The sequence below is a fragment of the Acipenser ruthenus genome, chromosome 10 (genome assembly GCF_902713425.1).
Source record: "Acipenser ruthenus chromosome 10, fAciRut3.2 maternal haplotype, whole genome shotgun sequence".
Classification (NCBI taxonomy): domain Eukaryota; kingdom Metazoa; phylum Chordata; class Actinopteri; order Acipenseriformes; family Acipenseridae; genus Acipenser; species Acipenser ruthenus.
Window position 1 is genome coordinate 11381910 of NC_081198.1, and position 17503 is coordinate 11399412.

General features: G+C 38.9%; 1 protein-coding gene across 2 annotated transcripts in view; it reads right to left on the minus strand.

Annotated features, from left to right (window-relative positions):
* Positions 1–17503, minus strand: part of LOC117409579 (hemicentin-1) — a 92303-nt gene that overhangs the window by 67124 nt on the left and 7676 nt on the right. For both annotated transcript variants that reach the window (XM_034015844.3, XM_059031736.1), the window contains exons 2-6: positions 7015–7085; positions 5933–6091; positions 5689–5811; positions 2022–2193; positions 1350–1456 (exon numbers count right to left, since the gene is read on the minus strand). In XM_034015844.3, the coding sequence (XP_033871735.3) occupies positions 1350–1456; positions 2022–2193; positions 5689–5811; positions 5933–6091; positions 7015–7085 (632 nt within the window). The remainder of the gene's footprint in view (positions 1–1349; positions 1457–2021; positions 2194–5688; positions 5812–5932; positions 6092–7014; positions 7086–17503) is intronic.

Below are 17503 nucleotides of genomic sequence, written 5' to 3' on the forward strand. Positions count from 1 at the left end.
CCAGCAAGCAGGGCGTTACAGTAATCGATCCTGGAGAAAACAAAAATGGACCATGATACCGCATTAATACATATTTCAAGGGACCAGCAACACATTTTGCATTATACCAAATGTGGTGGATTGTCAAGATTTAATAGACAGACAGAGACGTTACACAATTCCTTTAGTAATCAAGACCCAAGGGATGTTTTGCACTTTCCTTAAGTGTGTTGTTTCAGAATGACAAAAAAACACACTTAAATACAAAAACAGAACTGTAACACTGCAACACTTTTAAGATATTTTAAATGTATTACACACTTCTCCACTGCATAGAGTTCTTTCTTTTAACTGTAAACGAGTTATTTGATTTATTTCTGCAATTAAAAAAAAAAAAAACATAATATTATTCTTACATGATCCATTCCAACTGGCAGTAATTGACACACCAGTCTCGTTACACAGAGGAAACAGTGAGGAAAGGTAAAGATTTAAATAAAAAATGGTACCATAAACGAGAACAGGATATGCCTCAGGGTGATGTATTTCAGTGGCCTGTTGCTACGGTTACAGGGAAAACACAATGTTGTAGAATCCTCAGAGCTACATAAGTGATCAAAATATGGTAAGAACAGCCCCTAATTTTGGATGTTATAATTATTCAGTTAAAATACACATGCTTTTTGCACAGGGGGATATTTTGGGTTGGTTGGGTAAAATGGATTGATTTATAATGGCTTCCAAAGTAGCAATTCAAGGTCTAGTCTCTGGAGATGCTTGAGACTCATGTGCCCCTCAGTCTATCAACCAGGAATGTGAATTATTTCCTTAACAGCAGCTTCAACTGGAGTCCACTCTGTACCCACATGAAGGAATTTACCCTCCCCTAACACAGCGACCCACGGAAATAAAATCCTTGAAAAGATAAACATAGGTGTGGCAGTGTCAGAATATGTTCCACCAAAACTCACAAAGTAGTCTTGAATTCATAGTTCTGTGCTCGAATGCAACACAAGGGTAGTCTAGTTTACCCTTTGCATCTCCACTTTAGAGATTGTCAATGCAAAACTGTAACAGCCAACTTTACAGTTTTTAACATCTGGCAGCTCTATGAAGCAACAAATGCCATGGACCGTCAGTGCAGCCCCCAGTTCATTTTCTAAAGAGACTGCTGTTTTTTGGGAGATGGTCTATCAGAGTATGCATTTATTTGTTTGTGAGTTCAACTCTTAAAACAACAGTTTAAATGTGCATCCATGCCTCTTGTGTATATGTATGAACAATCACCTAATCTGAAAACAGTAAATAAAGGTAAGTCGAGGAGACGTTTCAGTTCTACTGTACGGTATTTGAGTAAAACAGGGATTCACCTTTATGGACCACATCCCAGGGTCTGGGTCCTTGATGTTCACTACTTTGGCAGAGTTTGGGATATGCAGCAACTCATTCAGGCCAGTGCCTTTCATTATCAATTTTCCTGCAGAAAACACAAAATAATGAATTGTAATCTCATTCTTCACCAATTCTACACATTCCAAGTGGACCTCTTCTGTCATATACTGTGGGCCCCAATTCATTAAATTGTAAGGACTGTTTTAAGGAATATTGGGTTCTATTCACAAAGCTTTAACTCACAAGTGTTTCTTCATAGTCTTTTATTTATGAATAAAATAAAGATTTATATTTATGAAACTTCTTTACTGTTGCTAATGAAATTATTAACAGCACAGAACAGTTCTACAGTTCAGAAATATCTTACTTGATTTTGTTAATTAAACAGAATTTTAATTTAAAAAATGTTTTCTTATATGTAGTTAAAGTTTTGTAAATAGAACGTTTGCAGTTCATAAAACCATTTTAAACTGTTTAATAGAAGGTTACAAATTAATTCTCGTTTTTTGTTTTCAAAGCCCTGATTAACCTAAAATGATGTTTATAATTATGTTTTAAAACAGCCCTTAGAGTTTGGTCAAAAGGGTCCATAATGTTGTTAATAAACAATCAGACAATCAAATCAAATTCCTTTTTGCCCTGAACCATACCCAGTGGGTCTCGGATTTCAATCACTGGGGCTTGGCCACTCAGTGCAACAGTGACCTCCTTCAGGCTGGGGTCAAAGGGGATCTGCCAGGTGTTTGTCACCCCTGTGGTGTGATCAGTGGACAGCAGATGGACTTTGGAGGCCTGAACTGCTTCTTCAACCCATTTGAGTACCTGAAAGAGAACAATACAAATAAAGCATTCCTAGAAGACACCCCCTGTGATAAACTGGCTTGTGAAGTAAAACGGAGGGGGAAAAAAGATTAGTGATTGTGAAGTGTAATAAGTATATATGTGTTTATTGTTAAATTACCATTGATATGACTAGAAGTTAAAACCTTTTCATATGCAAGAGAACACAAGTTTACAAAAGACATTGCGCTGTACAGTATGTATACAGGTTTTTCACATCATGGGGTTTGGGGATGAAATCGTAACACTGTTATTTTGTTTTTAACGTATATGTAAGGAATACTAAACAGCAATATGGACATTCATCATACACCAGTTTGCTGTATTAGCATGTATTTCATGAGGTCAAATTGAGGTAGGTGATCAACACGTGACCATTTTCGTATGGAAATACAGCTTAACTTCCAAGTTTGTATTGTTTTACTATGAGTTTTCAAATGTAATTTCAGTTTAAATGCAGCACTAACATTTTTTTTTTTCAAAGAATCTGGATGGAATATCTGTATGGTGGTGATTTTATGTGCCTCCATATAACACAAATTAACAGGCATTGCTTTGTTAGCTCACCTCTGAGGATGAAGTGCTCCAGCTGTGTTAGTTCTCCTTTTACAACACCTGCTATAGGGTTTTGAGGTTTACAAACCCACTACTAAGCAATATCTAAACCACTGCTTGGGCAGGTCTCCACATGCAACATGGCCCTTTGAAGAACTGTAATAAGATGAGGCAAGATACTGTATGAATGTATTACTGCTGCCCAAATATTTTACAGGGTAGACTGCTTAGTGGGCAATTTTGTGGCGCAGGGAAAGTATGTCCGTAGAGTCTAAACAGAACGTCACAATTGGGGGTGGGGGCTCATAATCCACAAAACCCTTTGAATGGTTGTGTGTTGCAATGCTCTGTGTGTGGTACAGTGTATATAACTCAATGATGCCCCTAATAGCAACGGATTTCATTGTATCTCAGTCAGCACACCTTGGTAACCTGACCTTGCTACTGTATGTTTCAAACCTGACTCTCCAACTGCCCTTTAATTATCGCTAATGATCTGAATGACATCACAGCACCTATCAATGAGGCCTCGATCTGCAATCAGTCTCAGCTCATATGGGTGCAATGAATTGACTGCAGTTTAGTAGTCCAGAAACCAGAAAGGATTTTACATTTTAGTGAAACATATATATTTTTAAGAGACAATCAACTAGCAAAGATCATATAACACCTTATTCACATAACCTAAACAATGCTTTATCACGTTCAAAACAGGATTGTGAATGCCTGTGCTGGGGCCACAGTTCTTCCCTAGTCGGTGTGTGGATGTGCTGGAAAACTGAAGGCGTCTGCCTCGGCACTCACGTTATAGCCCCCTGCCTGCAGGGTCATCCAAGGAATGCACACAGAAACCTGGAAAATACATAGGGCCCAGACTTCTATTCCCATTTGTTTTGCCTGGGTCACAGGAAGGTCTATCACGTAACCTGAAACTGCCATCCTCCCCTCAACCCCAAGCATGTGCCATGGAAGTTAACAGTTTAATGGCTGTAGGCCTCCATTAAAACCAGTCTTAACTGTCTTGACACTTTAACAGATAGGAAGTTAACATTTGGAACATTAGCTATGGATGTTTGGAGTGTGAGCCATGCATGACAAATGTCAATCTCTTTATTAAGAAATGCTGTACATACTCTCTTTATTGGTGAACAAAAGAAAAGCCACCTGCAGGCTAATACTATATACTGTAGTGTGCTTATGTGGTTTTCTACATGTGAGTATACCCCTTGTGCCAACAACATACAATCTTCACATCAGGCATAACGATACATTAGTATATGAACAGAGACAATTATATTATAGCTTTTCCAAAACTAAGTGAACGGTTTCTATTTTTTACAATGGGATGCCCAACTACCATTGGCTAATTCATAAAACAACATTGGTATTTTTTTTTTTTTTAAATTTAGTCGTCGCCAATTATTTTTACCCCGGTTTTCACCCCAATTTAGCATGCCCAATTATTATCTGTATCCCCGGCTCACCGCTCGCAACCCCCCCGCCGACTCAGGAAACGGAGGCTGAAACACGCGTCCTCCGAAACGTGCTCCTTCCAAGCCGTCATTTTTCGCACTGCAGATCCACAGCAATGCTACCAGACCTATAGTGCCGGAGGACAACACAGATCTGGCGGCTCCGCTGCAGAGCCACAGGCGCCCTATCGGCCACAGGGGTCGCTGATGCGCGGTGAGCCGTGGATTCCCCTGCCGACCTAAGCCCTCCCTACCCGGGCAGCGCTCAGCCAATTGTGCGCCGCCCCCTAGGAACTCTCGGTCATGGTCAGCTGTGACATAGCCTGGATTCGAACCAGCGATCTCCAGGCTATAGGGCACATCCTGCGAGGAGCGCCTTTACTGGATGCGCCACTCGGGAGCCCCACAACATTGGTATTATTTGCATTAATGCACATGTGTTGGTCAAAGCATACATCAGGTATATAACCACTATTAAATTCCAATCCAACCAAGATTAAAGTTCAGCTATATTCAGTCTAAGGTTGTTGGGTAAACATACAGAAGTCTCTAATTATGAATCTAAAGCAGGTGTGGAGCAGGGGGACAGAAACTGGACTGCAATGAGCATTCCAGAAATGAAAACTAGGCATCTGAACCAGGGATCTGCATACAAGTAAACACTGTAAATTGGTGGTAACTGGCAAATTAATTGTTAAACAAGTGATTTTTCGGTGAGGGGGTAAATAACAGTACCTTCTGCAAATGATGCAGTATTACATTCATTTTCACAGCAAAACAAAAACTAAATACAAACTAACAGAACCCAAACCACAAGAGGGCAAACAGAGATTTTATAAACAACAGCAGCTTGGACAAGCTTGTCCTTTAACTTGGATGATGCATTTCTCTACAACTCAACTAAATAAATAACATAGGTTGCCCAATACTGTCTCTTTCTAGATCAAACCAGATCATTTGTTCTGGTCAGGAAAAGTTAACTTTGAATTGTATAACTGTGAACAAAAACAAATAGTTCCCATTCGAAACTCTATGACTTAGTATGCTATTCTTGTTTTCCTCAAAAGTACGTTACTTATTTTGTACCAAATGAAACCACAAACGTTCCAAGGATTAGTTTTTCTCGTAGCTTTACAAAACAGCAGTCATCATCTCCAAAACCCTTTGAACAGCTGAGAGGAGGTATAGGGATATCTCAAAGTTTTCAACAATCGAGAAAGGTTGGCGGTATTCTAATAACTCCTAAGTAAAATGTTTTGTGAATATGGCCCAGTGTAACAGCTTTTCTGACTAGTCCCTGCCTTTGCCAGATTGGGGATATGCATTACTGTGACAACCTGTGTACAGTAAGTGTGGATCTGTGCAGATATGCTCTATGTAAAGTTGTGTTTTCTAACATACACTGTAGAGTATATTATGATCAAATATACACAAACAGAAGCAGACCTACCTCATTGACTTGCTTCTTGTCCAAATGAAAGACCTGCCCTGAGCTGGTCGAGGCAATCTCCTCATAGGCTTTGTAACCAATGTGGCCTCGGTCATCACAGTCTCCAGTAAGCACAAACACAACCTGTACAGCACAGAGAGAAATAAAGAGGGAGATGTGATCAAACTCACTCACTACTTCCTGTAAGAGATAGAAAACACATGTCAGATGCTTAAGCATGCAAGCTCTTCTGTTTCTCTTTCACCTGAGACTGCTTTTGCTGGATGAGCTGCAAGACTTCGTGGGTGAGTTTGTAGTCTTTGGACCGGGCATCTGTGAAGACATAGATAAAAGATCCAGGCAGAGAGATTTCCAGAGCAATCTTGATAGCGCCAATGCTCATCTCTGGACAATCTCCACCTCCCTGTCAACAGAAATGTAAAATAAAGAAAATACTTGATGAATGCTCTTGATGAATGAATGAATTATAGTTTTTTTTAGTTAACAATCAGCTGCAATAATAACCATCACATTTTCTCCACCAAGCTTATATGCAAGGGTCAAGTGAAAAGTTCTTAGACTCATACAACACAAGTTTGTCATGCTTTTCCATGGCAGAGTGTTTCCCACATAGCACAGATACAACAGCAACATCTTATTTGAACTATATTGGTTCACACTGTAAAAGACATTCATTTTCACGTTTATGAGGATCCTCCAATTAAGAAAAAGGATATGTTTTCTCTGTTCTCTGGAAGCAAGCTATCCACAGTCCTTTAATATATTCAATGGTATTGATTTGTTTGGTTTATTATTCTTAGAACCAAAAAGATCTAATGAACTCTACCCCCTGGGATAAGGCTGTAGTGAGTTGTATTAAAAGAAAGGAGCCCTGAAAAGAAGCTGCTTTCAGACTTGCAGGGTAACACATGACAGAGATTGCTCCTTGGCATGGCTTGTGTCTCCCGGGAAAGCAAATTCATTTTTTCCTCCAGTTGAATCAATTTTTATTTTTTAAATAAAAACTGTACTTAGCCAACGCTCACACACACGCACAGATGAAATATAAATATGTACACACTGCATGAATACGCAATCAGCCCTGCCAATGTTCTTCAGCCCTGTCCAGTCTCCACAGCCATGCAATTCTATGAATCTCTCATCTCTCTACTTCCACAAAGTGTGCCAGTTATTGGCAATTTTGATGTGGACACTTTTCTGTTATTCATATAGGCCCCAGGAGAGCAATTATATGTACATTCCTTTTAATCACCACTGCCCTGGGACCTGGATCATGTTGCTAAGGTGCTAAATCTCCTGGTATTTCCATGCTTGTTCAGCACTTACCTGTACATAAAGCTCCCTGAGTTCATACTGGAACTTCTTTGGATCTGTGGTAATAGTGACTGGTCCAATCTCTGAAAGGAAATATTTTAGCAGTATTCACTATTATTGTTTCATTAATTTATTTCTCCAACCATTTCATTTATTTTAAATGTTCCTGACATAAACAGGCACATAAAGTGGCCACTGTTTTTACTATTAAACATGTGAAAGCCTTCCTAATTAATCCTATTTTTTGGGCCGTTTGGCCCAGGCAGACTGTGAATGGCTATGATTTGCTGACTGGCTGACATGATGGTCCCTGGTGGTCCAGAGTTCCAATTTTGACAATAAGCCCTCAGGCTATGGTGCTGTAATCCAACACTTGCATTTTGCAACGAGGAAGACTGGTACGAGAGATCCCCTATCGCCACACCATATCTTTTTGAATAAGAAACTCCAGGACTCTGCACACAGGGCATGCCAATTTTGTGAATAGATTGCTTTCCAAAGCCACTTTGACAGCTACAGGGCTCAGAAGCATTAGCATTCCAGCACTGTGCCGGTGCTGTCTTGTCATTAATCACCCAGTTGATAAGCAAACTAGTTTTTTCCACCTTGCCTGTCACAGTGACTCAAGGCTTATAGGGCTGCTCTGCAGGCTACTTTCAAAACAACTCAGTCTGGTGATGGAGGACTCAGTGTTAGCTCAGACAGACCACATTGTAAAGGTAAGCTGGGGAAACCGGCCATAAGTTAGTATTAACTTTTATACCAGAATGCTTGTTCTACTAAATACAACAAGAACATTCGCAAGAACTTTACTCTTTTCCCTGCACCCCCTACATACATTTTTTTGGTAAATGCCAGACTGAATTGTAAACTTAGAGGTGGCTTAAGCACAACATTAGAGTTTCAGACCCAGCCGTCCCAACAAAAGCTTAACCAATCTTGTCAAGAGTATGAGCATGACATGGCTGCTGAAGCCCCATTTCTGAGGACCCTTACAACACAGTTAAAAGTGTACCACTGGGACACCATCTTGACTTAATACAAGTTTATTACCATGAAGAAACCCTGGCAGAGTCATAAGCAGACCACTGCAATGGATTACCATTATTTCATTATGATACCATTGATATTCTACCAATAGCTTATACCGTTAGCGACCATTTTGTTACCTTTGCCCTTTGGTAAAGAGATATTGCATTTCCATTGTAGTGTCGCTGCATTGCTATTGAATATCAATTAGTAATGGTCAGATGACAGAGGACTATTTTAGTTGCTTGTGTTAATTTGCTTTCTTACAATAGTCTTGACTGTGTTAAGTTGGATCCAAATCTAAATTATTATTATTATTATTATTATTTGTTTATTTGGCAGACGCCTTTATCCAAGGCGACTTACAGAGACTAGGGTGTGTGAACTATGCATCAGCTGCAGAGTCACTTACAATTACATCTCACCCGAAAGACGGAGCACAAGGAGGTTAAGTGACTTGCTCAGGGTCACACAACGAGTCAGTGGCTGAGGTGGGATTTGAACCGGGAACCTCCTGGTTACAAGCCCTTTTCTTTAACCACTGGACCACACAGCCTCCTAACTAGCCATAATAGGTTCAGCCAGCAGTGTAATGCTCAATAAAAAAAAGAAAGAGGCACAGCAAGGCATCTACACCAACCAGTATCAGGGGAATATAAACTTAACATCCATGTTTAGGAAGGTTACATCACTGCGTTACAAATATACATGGAATGGAGTCATTTTCAACGTTCTCAGTCCCCTGAGAACTCATATAAAATGTAGTTCTGCAGTAGTAGAACAATGTGTGGGGAAAATAATAAGTTATGTCACACTCTATTAAGAAAAATACTTAATAAAATGCCCTTAACTGCACACCCTGCTGACAGTAATTGACAATGGCTCCTTCTGGGTCTTATAATGAATGTCGTCATTTTCGTTATCATACAGCTTATTTTAAATAACCTGCTTATCTCCTGTTCGCTTGGACTACAAACTGACACACAGCATGCTTCATATTGGGTCTGTTTAAAATAATAATAATTTAATGGTTAAACACAACACAGTCTTATTTTATTAGCATTTGTTACCCTTTATATTCATTTTATCTGCCCAATCCCCAAACTTTAAAATAACTTGCTTGTAAAATCTAAATGAAAAAGTTGTTTGTATTACTGGTATGTGTAATAATCCTTAACCAGCATTCTCTGAATTTGTAAATTTGGCAGCAGAGGCTGGAACTTAGGGAACATTTATTTCCTCAATTAAAACCCATTTCAAACTTACAGGGTAGTTTATCTGGCTGCTCTTAATGGAATCAAATTCACAAATGAAACCATTGCAATACATGAATGGAAAAGTTAATACCCCTTTTTTGTCTCATGATTACCCAGTGTGGTTTGTATCTCTGGCTCCTGGACTGATCTCTCTCTCCTATCCCACAGGCCTGAGGTAAGAATAAATCCAATGCACACACAGAAAGAAGGCACTCGCAATTGTGCAATAAAAAAGTAATTTGTATAAAATCTAGGTTTATGTGGTTATAGGCAAATGCAATCTGTCAAATGAAGGCTTGGAGTTTATCAGTGCAAAATCAAGACAGTTATAGTGTTCACCATGTAGAGTGTGACGGACAGACAGATGGATGGACGGACGCAATCAGCACATAAGGACCCCAATAGAAGAGAGCCCTAATCAGAATACAGCCAGTCAGGCGTAATGACGTTAGATTTACTATCAGCTTTGTGGAAGGATTCAGATGCCCATGTGTGACTGGGTACACCCCGCCCCTGTGTTTATTATATTATTTGTTGTATTATTATTTAAAATGTATGGTTTGGTGTGGTAAAAACTGTTTTATTGTTATTATTGTTTGACAGCCTGGATAGGGTTAAAATGCCCCATCGAGATAAAATCGTGAGAATGCGCAGTCAACAGCGAGTGATAAACTAGGTAATTGATAGCCAGTTAATCCCTCGGCCACAATATAAAAAACGCACAGCTTTGGCTGAACTTGGTTGGTGTGTTCAGAGGTGGAACGAGATTCAGGAGGTGTAGTAAAACTAAAACAAATTACAATTGCTATACTTGTGTGTTCCGTGTCTGTTTGTCTGTCTGTTTTGGCCATTGTGCTGTTTTCTTTTGTGTGCAGTGTTTTGTTTTGTTAAATCTTTTTATTTATAATTAAACTGGCGCATCAGCGCTTCACTCACAGTATTGTTGTCTGTCTACTTCCTGGCCTGACGTCACCACAGAGCTATGCGTGACACCATGCCATACATGACTCTTTTTGGAATAAAGAAATATAAACACACTGGCTTATAAATACAGTAATGTAAAATCAATGGCCGGAAAAATTATTATCAGTCCCGTATCAGCATTCTTTGGAATAAAGAAATATAAGCAGACTGGGTCATAATATAAAATCAAATGGGTGGAAATGCAGGGATTGTAATCAGTCCATCTAGGGTTTCTGTGACCGAAGGTCGAGTAATTTATAAACTGTCACAGAAACCTGAGATGGAATTGTTTTCCTGTAACTCACTCTCACTGAAGAGGCCCATCTATTATTTTTTATAATACATGGATACCCTTGTGATGCTAATATTAAAGAAGACGAGGTTCAGCAGTACAGTTGGGTTTTTTTAAACGTAGCGTTTCAATGCTGTACAGACGTTCTATGTCATTATCCGTTAGTGCTTCAGCTTTATTTGGATGATTGCCTTTTTGACGTCATTACTGTGGTATTATGCCTTTTTATTTCGGATGGCTCAGGATGCAAATATAGCCTTCATCCATGTATTTTATATATATATATATACAGTGCTCACCCTTTTTAACGCTATAATGGGGAGCCATAGTTACAAGACTGTGCTATTTGTGTTCCGCTTTATAACGAGTCTTTGCTTTTACTCATATTTCATAAATGTGAGTCTCCAAATCCTGGAAAATGCATTGCTCAGCATTGGCAGCAGGCCCTTATCTTTCAGTAGGGGTCACTGTGGAGCCAAGCTCATCGTTATAATGTATTCATTTGTTGCAATATAATAACACACTTGTTTCGGAACACTGAAAGTTATTGTATTTTAAAAAGAAAAGCAAACAAAAAATCTGCTTAACACTGGCTTCCACCCAAGGCTTCCTAAAACGTGCAGTTGAAATGAATGTTACATATCCCGACTTCATGAGTGATAGCTGGCAAGTCTAAAACACAGAGTCTCAGGGCTGTTTTATGATATAAAGTTTACAGACTGTCCCTTAGGAAAAGGAAACCAGACTACAATTTGTAAGCAGTAACTTGAACCCTTTTTATCTTAATGAGGCAGGCACCAGGAGACAGTCGTTTAATTACATTTATTTTTAGGATCATTATGCAAAACCTTTTCTTCTTTGTTGAAAATTTGTATAGTTTAGTTTCTGTGACTTCATCAACCACTAATAACTGTGGCTTTTTTATAAAAGAAAAACACCATAAAAATAACAACCAGTGCTAAATATTGCTAGTCTCAGAATCTCACTGTCTTCTTTGTCTTTCTGTTTCTGGTTGTGCTGATTTCTTGAACCCTTCGGCAATCTGCTGCAAGCATTAAGTGTAGACGAGTCTTTTTAAAAGAAATCCAAGAGCTTATTAACAAACGTTTGCCAGTTTTCCAGTAACTGCTGTGAAAATGTATAATAGCTATATTATTTTCAACCAAACAGTTATTGGAAAGTGAAGTGAGATCTAAACACACACTCTGGATTTGAAGAGGGTCAAGGTTTTCTTTAAAATCAGATCCAGATACAAAAGATGTTTGGGTTTAACAGAAATTAAAGAATAGGAGCTGTGATTTAATACGGTCTTGTCTCGTAGCAAATCAGTTTTTAGAATGAAAGATATGGCATAAGGTGTCAGACCCTCATGCTGTGAATATGTGCCACCCAGTTTGCGTCTCCATTCCAGTCTAACAATCCCCAGTTTGCCTAACTGTTTCACTTTCTTCTATATTTTTTGTTGCTGTTTTCTGATGCATTTGTTCTTTTCTTTTTTTTTTCACAGCCACATAACCCACCCAGTCTGAATGTCTTGGCCTCAGCATTGCTTTGGGTCTTTACAATGGATTTACCAGACTTGCACTCAGATGTTCTGCATAGTTACAGATACCAAAGAACTCATGGATGGGAAGGTAAAAGCCTGTAAAAATGACATATATGAAAATGCCTCCTTGTACCAGTAATCAAGTGAGTTCTTGTAAATTAGGATACATACATTTTTCCCATAATAATCATGAATGTTATCAAAGTTTGTGGAAAATTGTCAGCATGGATCAGTCAAAAAGCTGTTGATAAAAAGCCAAATTCTGCACTGATTAACAAAAAGAGATTTGATGTTATCTAATATCGGATACTTTCCTGTCAAAGCCTAACTAATTTAGACCAAATGGCTTTTAACACTTATCTATTGCAATAGTATTAACCTAATTTTTTATACCCCCCCTTGCCCAATTTCAACTGAAATCCAATGCCTGTGACTTTGACTAGAGCCGATCCCGTAGTTATTAAAGAGACCATTGCGCAGTATTAGAACATTAGAGATTCTTGGTGCAGGGGAACAACTGGAGGAAATAGACAAGTCTAGGTAAAGGGGTCAGTAAACATAGACAACTAAGACAGCAGAACAGCAGCTTGACAGTTAAACATCCCTTCTCATACACAGAAGTAGACTGCGAGCTGCAACTGACAAGTAGAGATTAGGGGGAAGGTTTCCACTCAGCCAGGATATGCCTGAGGGTCAGTCTCTTCCACAGTCTGTTTCCACTTTTGCTCAAAGGATCCGTCTGGCAAAGACTGGTGGAGAGAGCCTTCAATAGAGAGGTTCTGCTGTGACTCTCTGTCAGCAACATCAATCTCCATTCAGCCAAAGCCAGGCTGAGGGCAGTGTTTGGAACGCCAAACAATCATGGAGAAGGAACTCCTGGGCTTAATTACTCTGATCTTTATGGCTAGGTGGTCGGAAAAGTTGGTAATGTTTTTGTGACTAATGTTAAACACCTACGTTTAAAAATGAAAGACGTAGTGTTTCCTTAGTTCCTAGTATTATACAGTAAAATTATTTGTGAATTAACTGTAGTCTGATTTGTAGTTGAAAGTTTTTAACTTAGTAGAGCCAAGCACTTAAAGAAAAGATTTCCAGAGCAGTCTCATGACCACATTCCCATTTTGTATCTCATAGGTGGTTTTGCAATAAATGTACCGCTTGGATGTATCACATACCTAAGCCGTGATATATTACACAAGAAGACTTTTTTTGGTTAATAAACAAATGCAGATGTTGGCAAAATATAGCTTGATGCTTAGATCATATTGACTATCCAATGCAGATGTCTGTAAAACAATTTAATTCAATAAGTATTACCAAGGTTCTAACAAGCTAAGCTTTTATGACACAGTTACACTGATAGAAAGTAAAGACATCACTCTTAAGCCCCTTTTTGTATCAGGAGCATACCTTTAACTATGAATGAACAAAAACATATTTTTGCATTGTAACCTTGTATTGCTCTGTAACAGCTGTAAGTCGCCTTGGATAAAGGCGTCTGCCAAATAAATAAATAATAATAACACCGTGTAACAAATTTTTTTTTTTTTTTTGGTTCTTGGGTAGTAGTGTTATTTCCTAATTGCTTATGCCTCAAAAGTATAGAAAATGGCTATTATTCCCCACAAACTTTGCTTTTGTGACCAGGACAGTGATATTTTGAAATTTACTAAATATCACTCCTGGTCACTCCTGGTCACAAAAGCAAAGTTTGTGGGGAAAAATAGCCATTTTCTATACTTTTGAGGCATAAGCAATTAGGAAATAACACTTACTACCCAGGAACAAAAATTGTGTTACATTTATATTTTGAAGCCTTTATTGAATTTATGAGCAAATAAGTACTTTCTTAATGTGTGGCAGTGGCAGTAAAAAGAGACAAAGAATATAGGTGCAATTAGGTCTAAATCAAACTAGTGGCAGGTTAAGCATGTGTTGAGTAGACATGCTCAGTGTGCAAATAGACATTCTCTAATTTGCCATCCAACAGTCTCCAAGCAGGCAGCATACATATGGTTCATATTAAGTTGAAAAGCTGGTTAAAAGAAAGTCCTGGACTAGAATGGACTGGATGGGCCACAGGTTGGGCACCTTTGGTTAAGATCATTTAAACAGACCCTAAGTATATAGCTGTTAAACATGCTGACAGGTGGCACTTGAACTGGTCATCACCACAGCTGTCAGTGTTTGACTGAATTGTTAGCATCCCTATTAATAAAGACAACAACAAAGACAAAACTTTCAAGACATAATATTGTGTCATCATGGGGTCGCCACAATTATCTCTCCCCTACATGGAAAACGGTCCATGTCAGCCTTTGAATACAGCGTTGGTGGCTGGATAGCAAATAAGGGCCATCTTTACTTTAATGAACAAAGCACAAAGCCAATTACTGAGCAGCCTGAAGCTTCTGTGCATCTTAAAAGCCTGGTTGATTACTGTAATAAGCTACTTTAACCCACCCATTAATGCAGAACTGTTCTATCTGTGGCTCCCTAGTTATCTCTGGAAGTGCTTTGCAATGAATAATTTAGAATTCACTCAGCTAAGAGGGAGTTAATCTAGCGAATAGCATAAAGAAAACTGACTATAGATATAGCCGGAAAATTTGCACTGGGCATAATCCATAGTATTCTCATATTCACCTCATAGTCTGTTAAATTCATAAATAAAAAAAATATGCTGAAAAGACTACAATATTGATGGACAGTGTTCAATATTCCTCTTGCTGCAGGGTAGCTGTGATATACCAAACTGTGCCTCATACACAGCTACAGTTTATCCACCAACACTCAGGGTCATGCTAAGCAGGCTGTTTCCAGTTGCCTTATCCCAGTGGAGAATATTCACTTCATTATCAATGAGAGACATCAAGATGCAGACACTAGCCAGCAAGTGTTTTCAGATTGCAATTTCATTGACCAGACTGAAATATGAACAGGGGTGCTCAAGGCCAACACACTGAGATCCTGTAATAAACACACCATGAGAGTGTCCACAGTACAGCAGTGTGGAGTAGTGGTTAGGGCTCTGGACTCTTGACCGGAGGGTTGTGGGTTCAATCCCCAGTGGGGGACACTGCTGTTGTACCCTTGAGCAAGGTACTTTACCTAGATTTCTCCAATAAAAACCCAACTGTATTAATGGGTATGTAAAATAATGTGATATCTGTATAATGTGAAATAATGTATAATGTGATATCTTGTAACAATTGTAAGTCGCCCTGGATAAGGGCGTCTGCTAAGAAATAAATAATAATACAGTGTTGTAGGTAAGTCAATCTCCTCTTAATACAGTTGGTGCTTTGTGTTCTGTTGATGTCAATCCTCCTGTTTTTAAAATCTCCCAAAGGTTTTACTCTTTTTACAAAAAAAATAATTCTGTTAAAACATATTTATGTTTACAATTGTGGCTGAGCAAGAGCTCTGCCTATAAATAGTGTACTGTTTTGTGGTGTTTTGGTGGTGGTTGGCAGGGATGGGGTTAATTCCTGTCCCTGCCAAAAACATGTGAGAATGTGGCTGCTCCTAACTGAACAATTGGTGCTAATTGGGAGCAGCCACATCCTATAAATGGAGAGCCCAGAGGTACATTAGGTAGGGTTACCATATAGCTCCAGATTAACCGGACGCTTTGAGACAGACCGGAATTTCAAAATTCCCCCTAAATTGAAAGTAATTCACGTATAAATGAGCTCCACCTTTGCTGAGATTAATCCTGCTGTGGTGGAATTGCTTGGGCGCAGCAAACAATTCACACTGATCAGCTGCTTCTGATCAGATCTTAATGAACGAATGGCTAATTTATCGATAGAGCAACGAGATGATGATGGAATTGTATTTGCAGAATAATATTGGCTTTTGAATTTTAACAAACAGAAAAAATAGCGACTGGCTGCAATTCATTCCTGGTATAATACAATTATTTGACGCGCATGCAGGTATTTAAGCATCATTCTTAATTGTAGCTAAGGATGGTTAATTTACACATTCATTTATTTCAATTTAGGGGCAAGTTTGAAATCCCGTTCTGTCTCATAGCGTCCGGTTAATCTGGAGCCACATGGTAACCCTACATTAGGAAGAGGGGTTTGGTGAGTGAATCTATGTTTGCTGTAGTTTTTCTATTTGTAAAGTTTAGTGAAGGCTCTGAAAAGTGTCTGCATTTTGTAAGTAGTGAAGGTGAATGCCCAGCCTATGTTTGTGTTTGTTTAAACTTTTATTTTGTCCCTTGTGCCTTTCTGTTTTGTATTTTGTGTTATTTTTGTTCATTGGCACTTTGTACTGCAGTTTCCTGGCTTCTGAGTCTGTCTCACTGCTAACCTGCCATAACAATATATTCCTTTGTCAGTATCAAACTTTCTGTGGCCCACAAGCTATCCAAGATTTAATCGTAACATAATTCAATTGAGATGTAATTTAGACCTCTTGCTCGCTTAATTACCCATTCTGACCAAGCATTTCAAAAATGCGAAAGGATGCATAACATTTCCAATGCAATAAATTCTAGACTCCCGTCCCTAAAAAAAAGGACTGTTAACAAAGCCATGTTTCAGAAATAACTGTATCACTGCCTATGTATTTTGATGACCTGTGCCTCTGTCCTCTACATCCACAAACACAAAGCCTCCACTGTCCTTAAAACAAAAACAGGCTCAGACATGCCAATGAACTGGCTTTAGAGTGTTCAGGAAATGTTTCAGCAATATGCAGGCTCCCATGAGACCCCATACCCCAGTTCAAGAAAACACTTGTGTCTGAGCCATGGAAATTACAATGGTATCCTCTGGGACACTGTGTTAATTTAAACAATATGCTGGGATTCCAGTGAGTGAGTCTCCGCCTCAGGAGAGCTGCAGTCTCTCTTCCCACTCTGAAAACCTACAGTGTAAGTTGGGTAAGGGTAAGGACACCTGTCTGTCAGAGTTACACCAGTATGGTCCCAAACTTGATAGTGTCAACAAAACAACTTACAACTAAAATTTCCTTGCAGCACAAAGGCAGGTTTGTATTGAGACTAGTATCCAGTTCTTCCCATCTGAAGCCATTGTGTTCTTTCCAAAATAAAAATAACAGCGAACAGTCTGGGTTTCCCTGTGACAATCCTCAGGCTGAGGTTAAAATCTGTCAATGAATTAATAAAGAATTCATAACTTGTGGATAAAATAACTATTGAATGAATCTTTGTCCCCGCATTAATGACCCTCAGTGACGATGTTAAAATTTGCTGACGGCCTCATTCAACATCTGCATTTTAGGGTCAATGACTGGTTCTACAGGACAGAATCCTTCAATAACTATTTAATGAACTGTGAAATCCATTCAAGTCTCAACCTTGGACAAGGAGTGCTATGAAGTGTGAAGTAATGTTCTTGTTTCCTTATTATTTCCTTGTTAGCAGTAGTAGTATAAAAC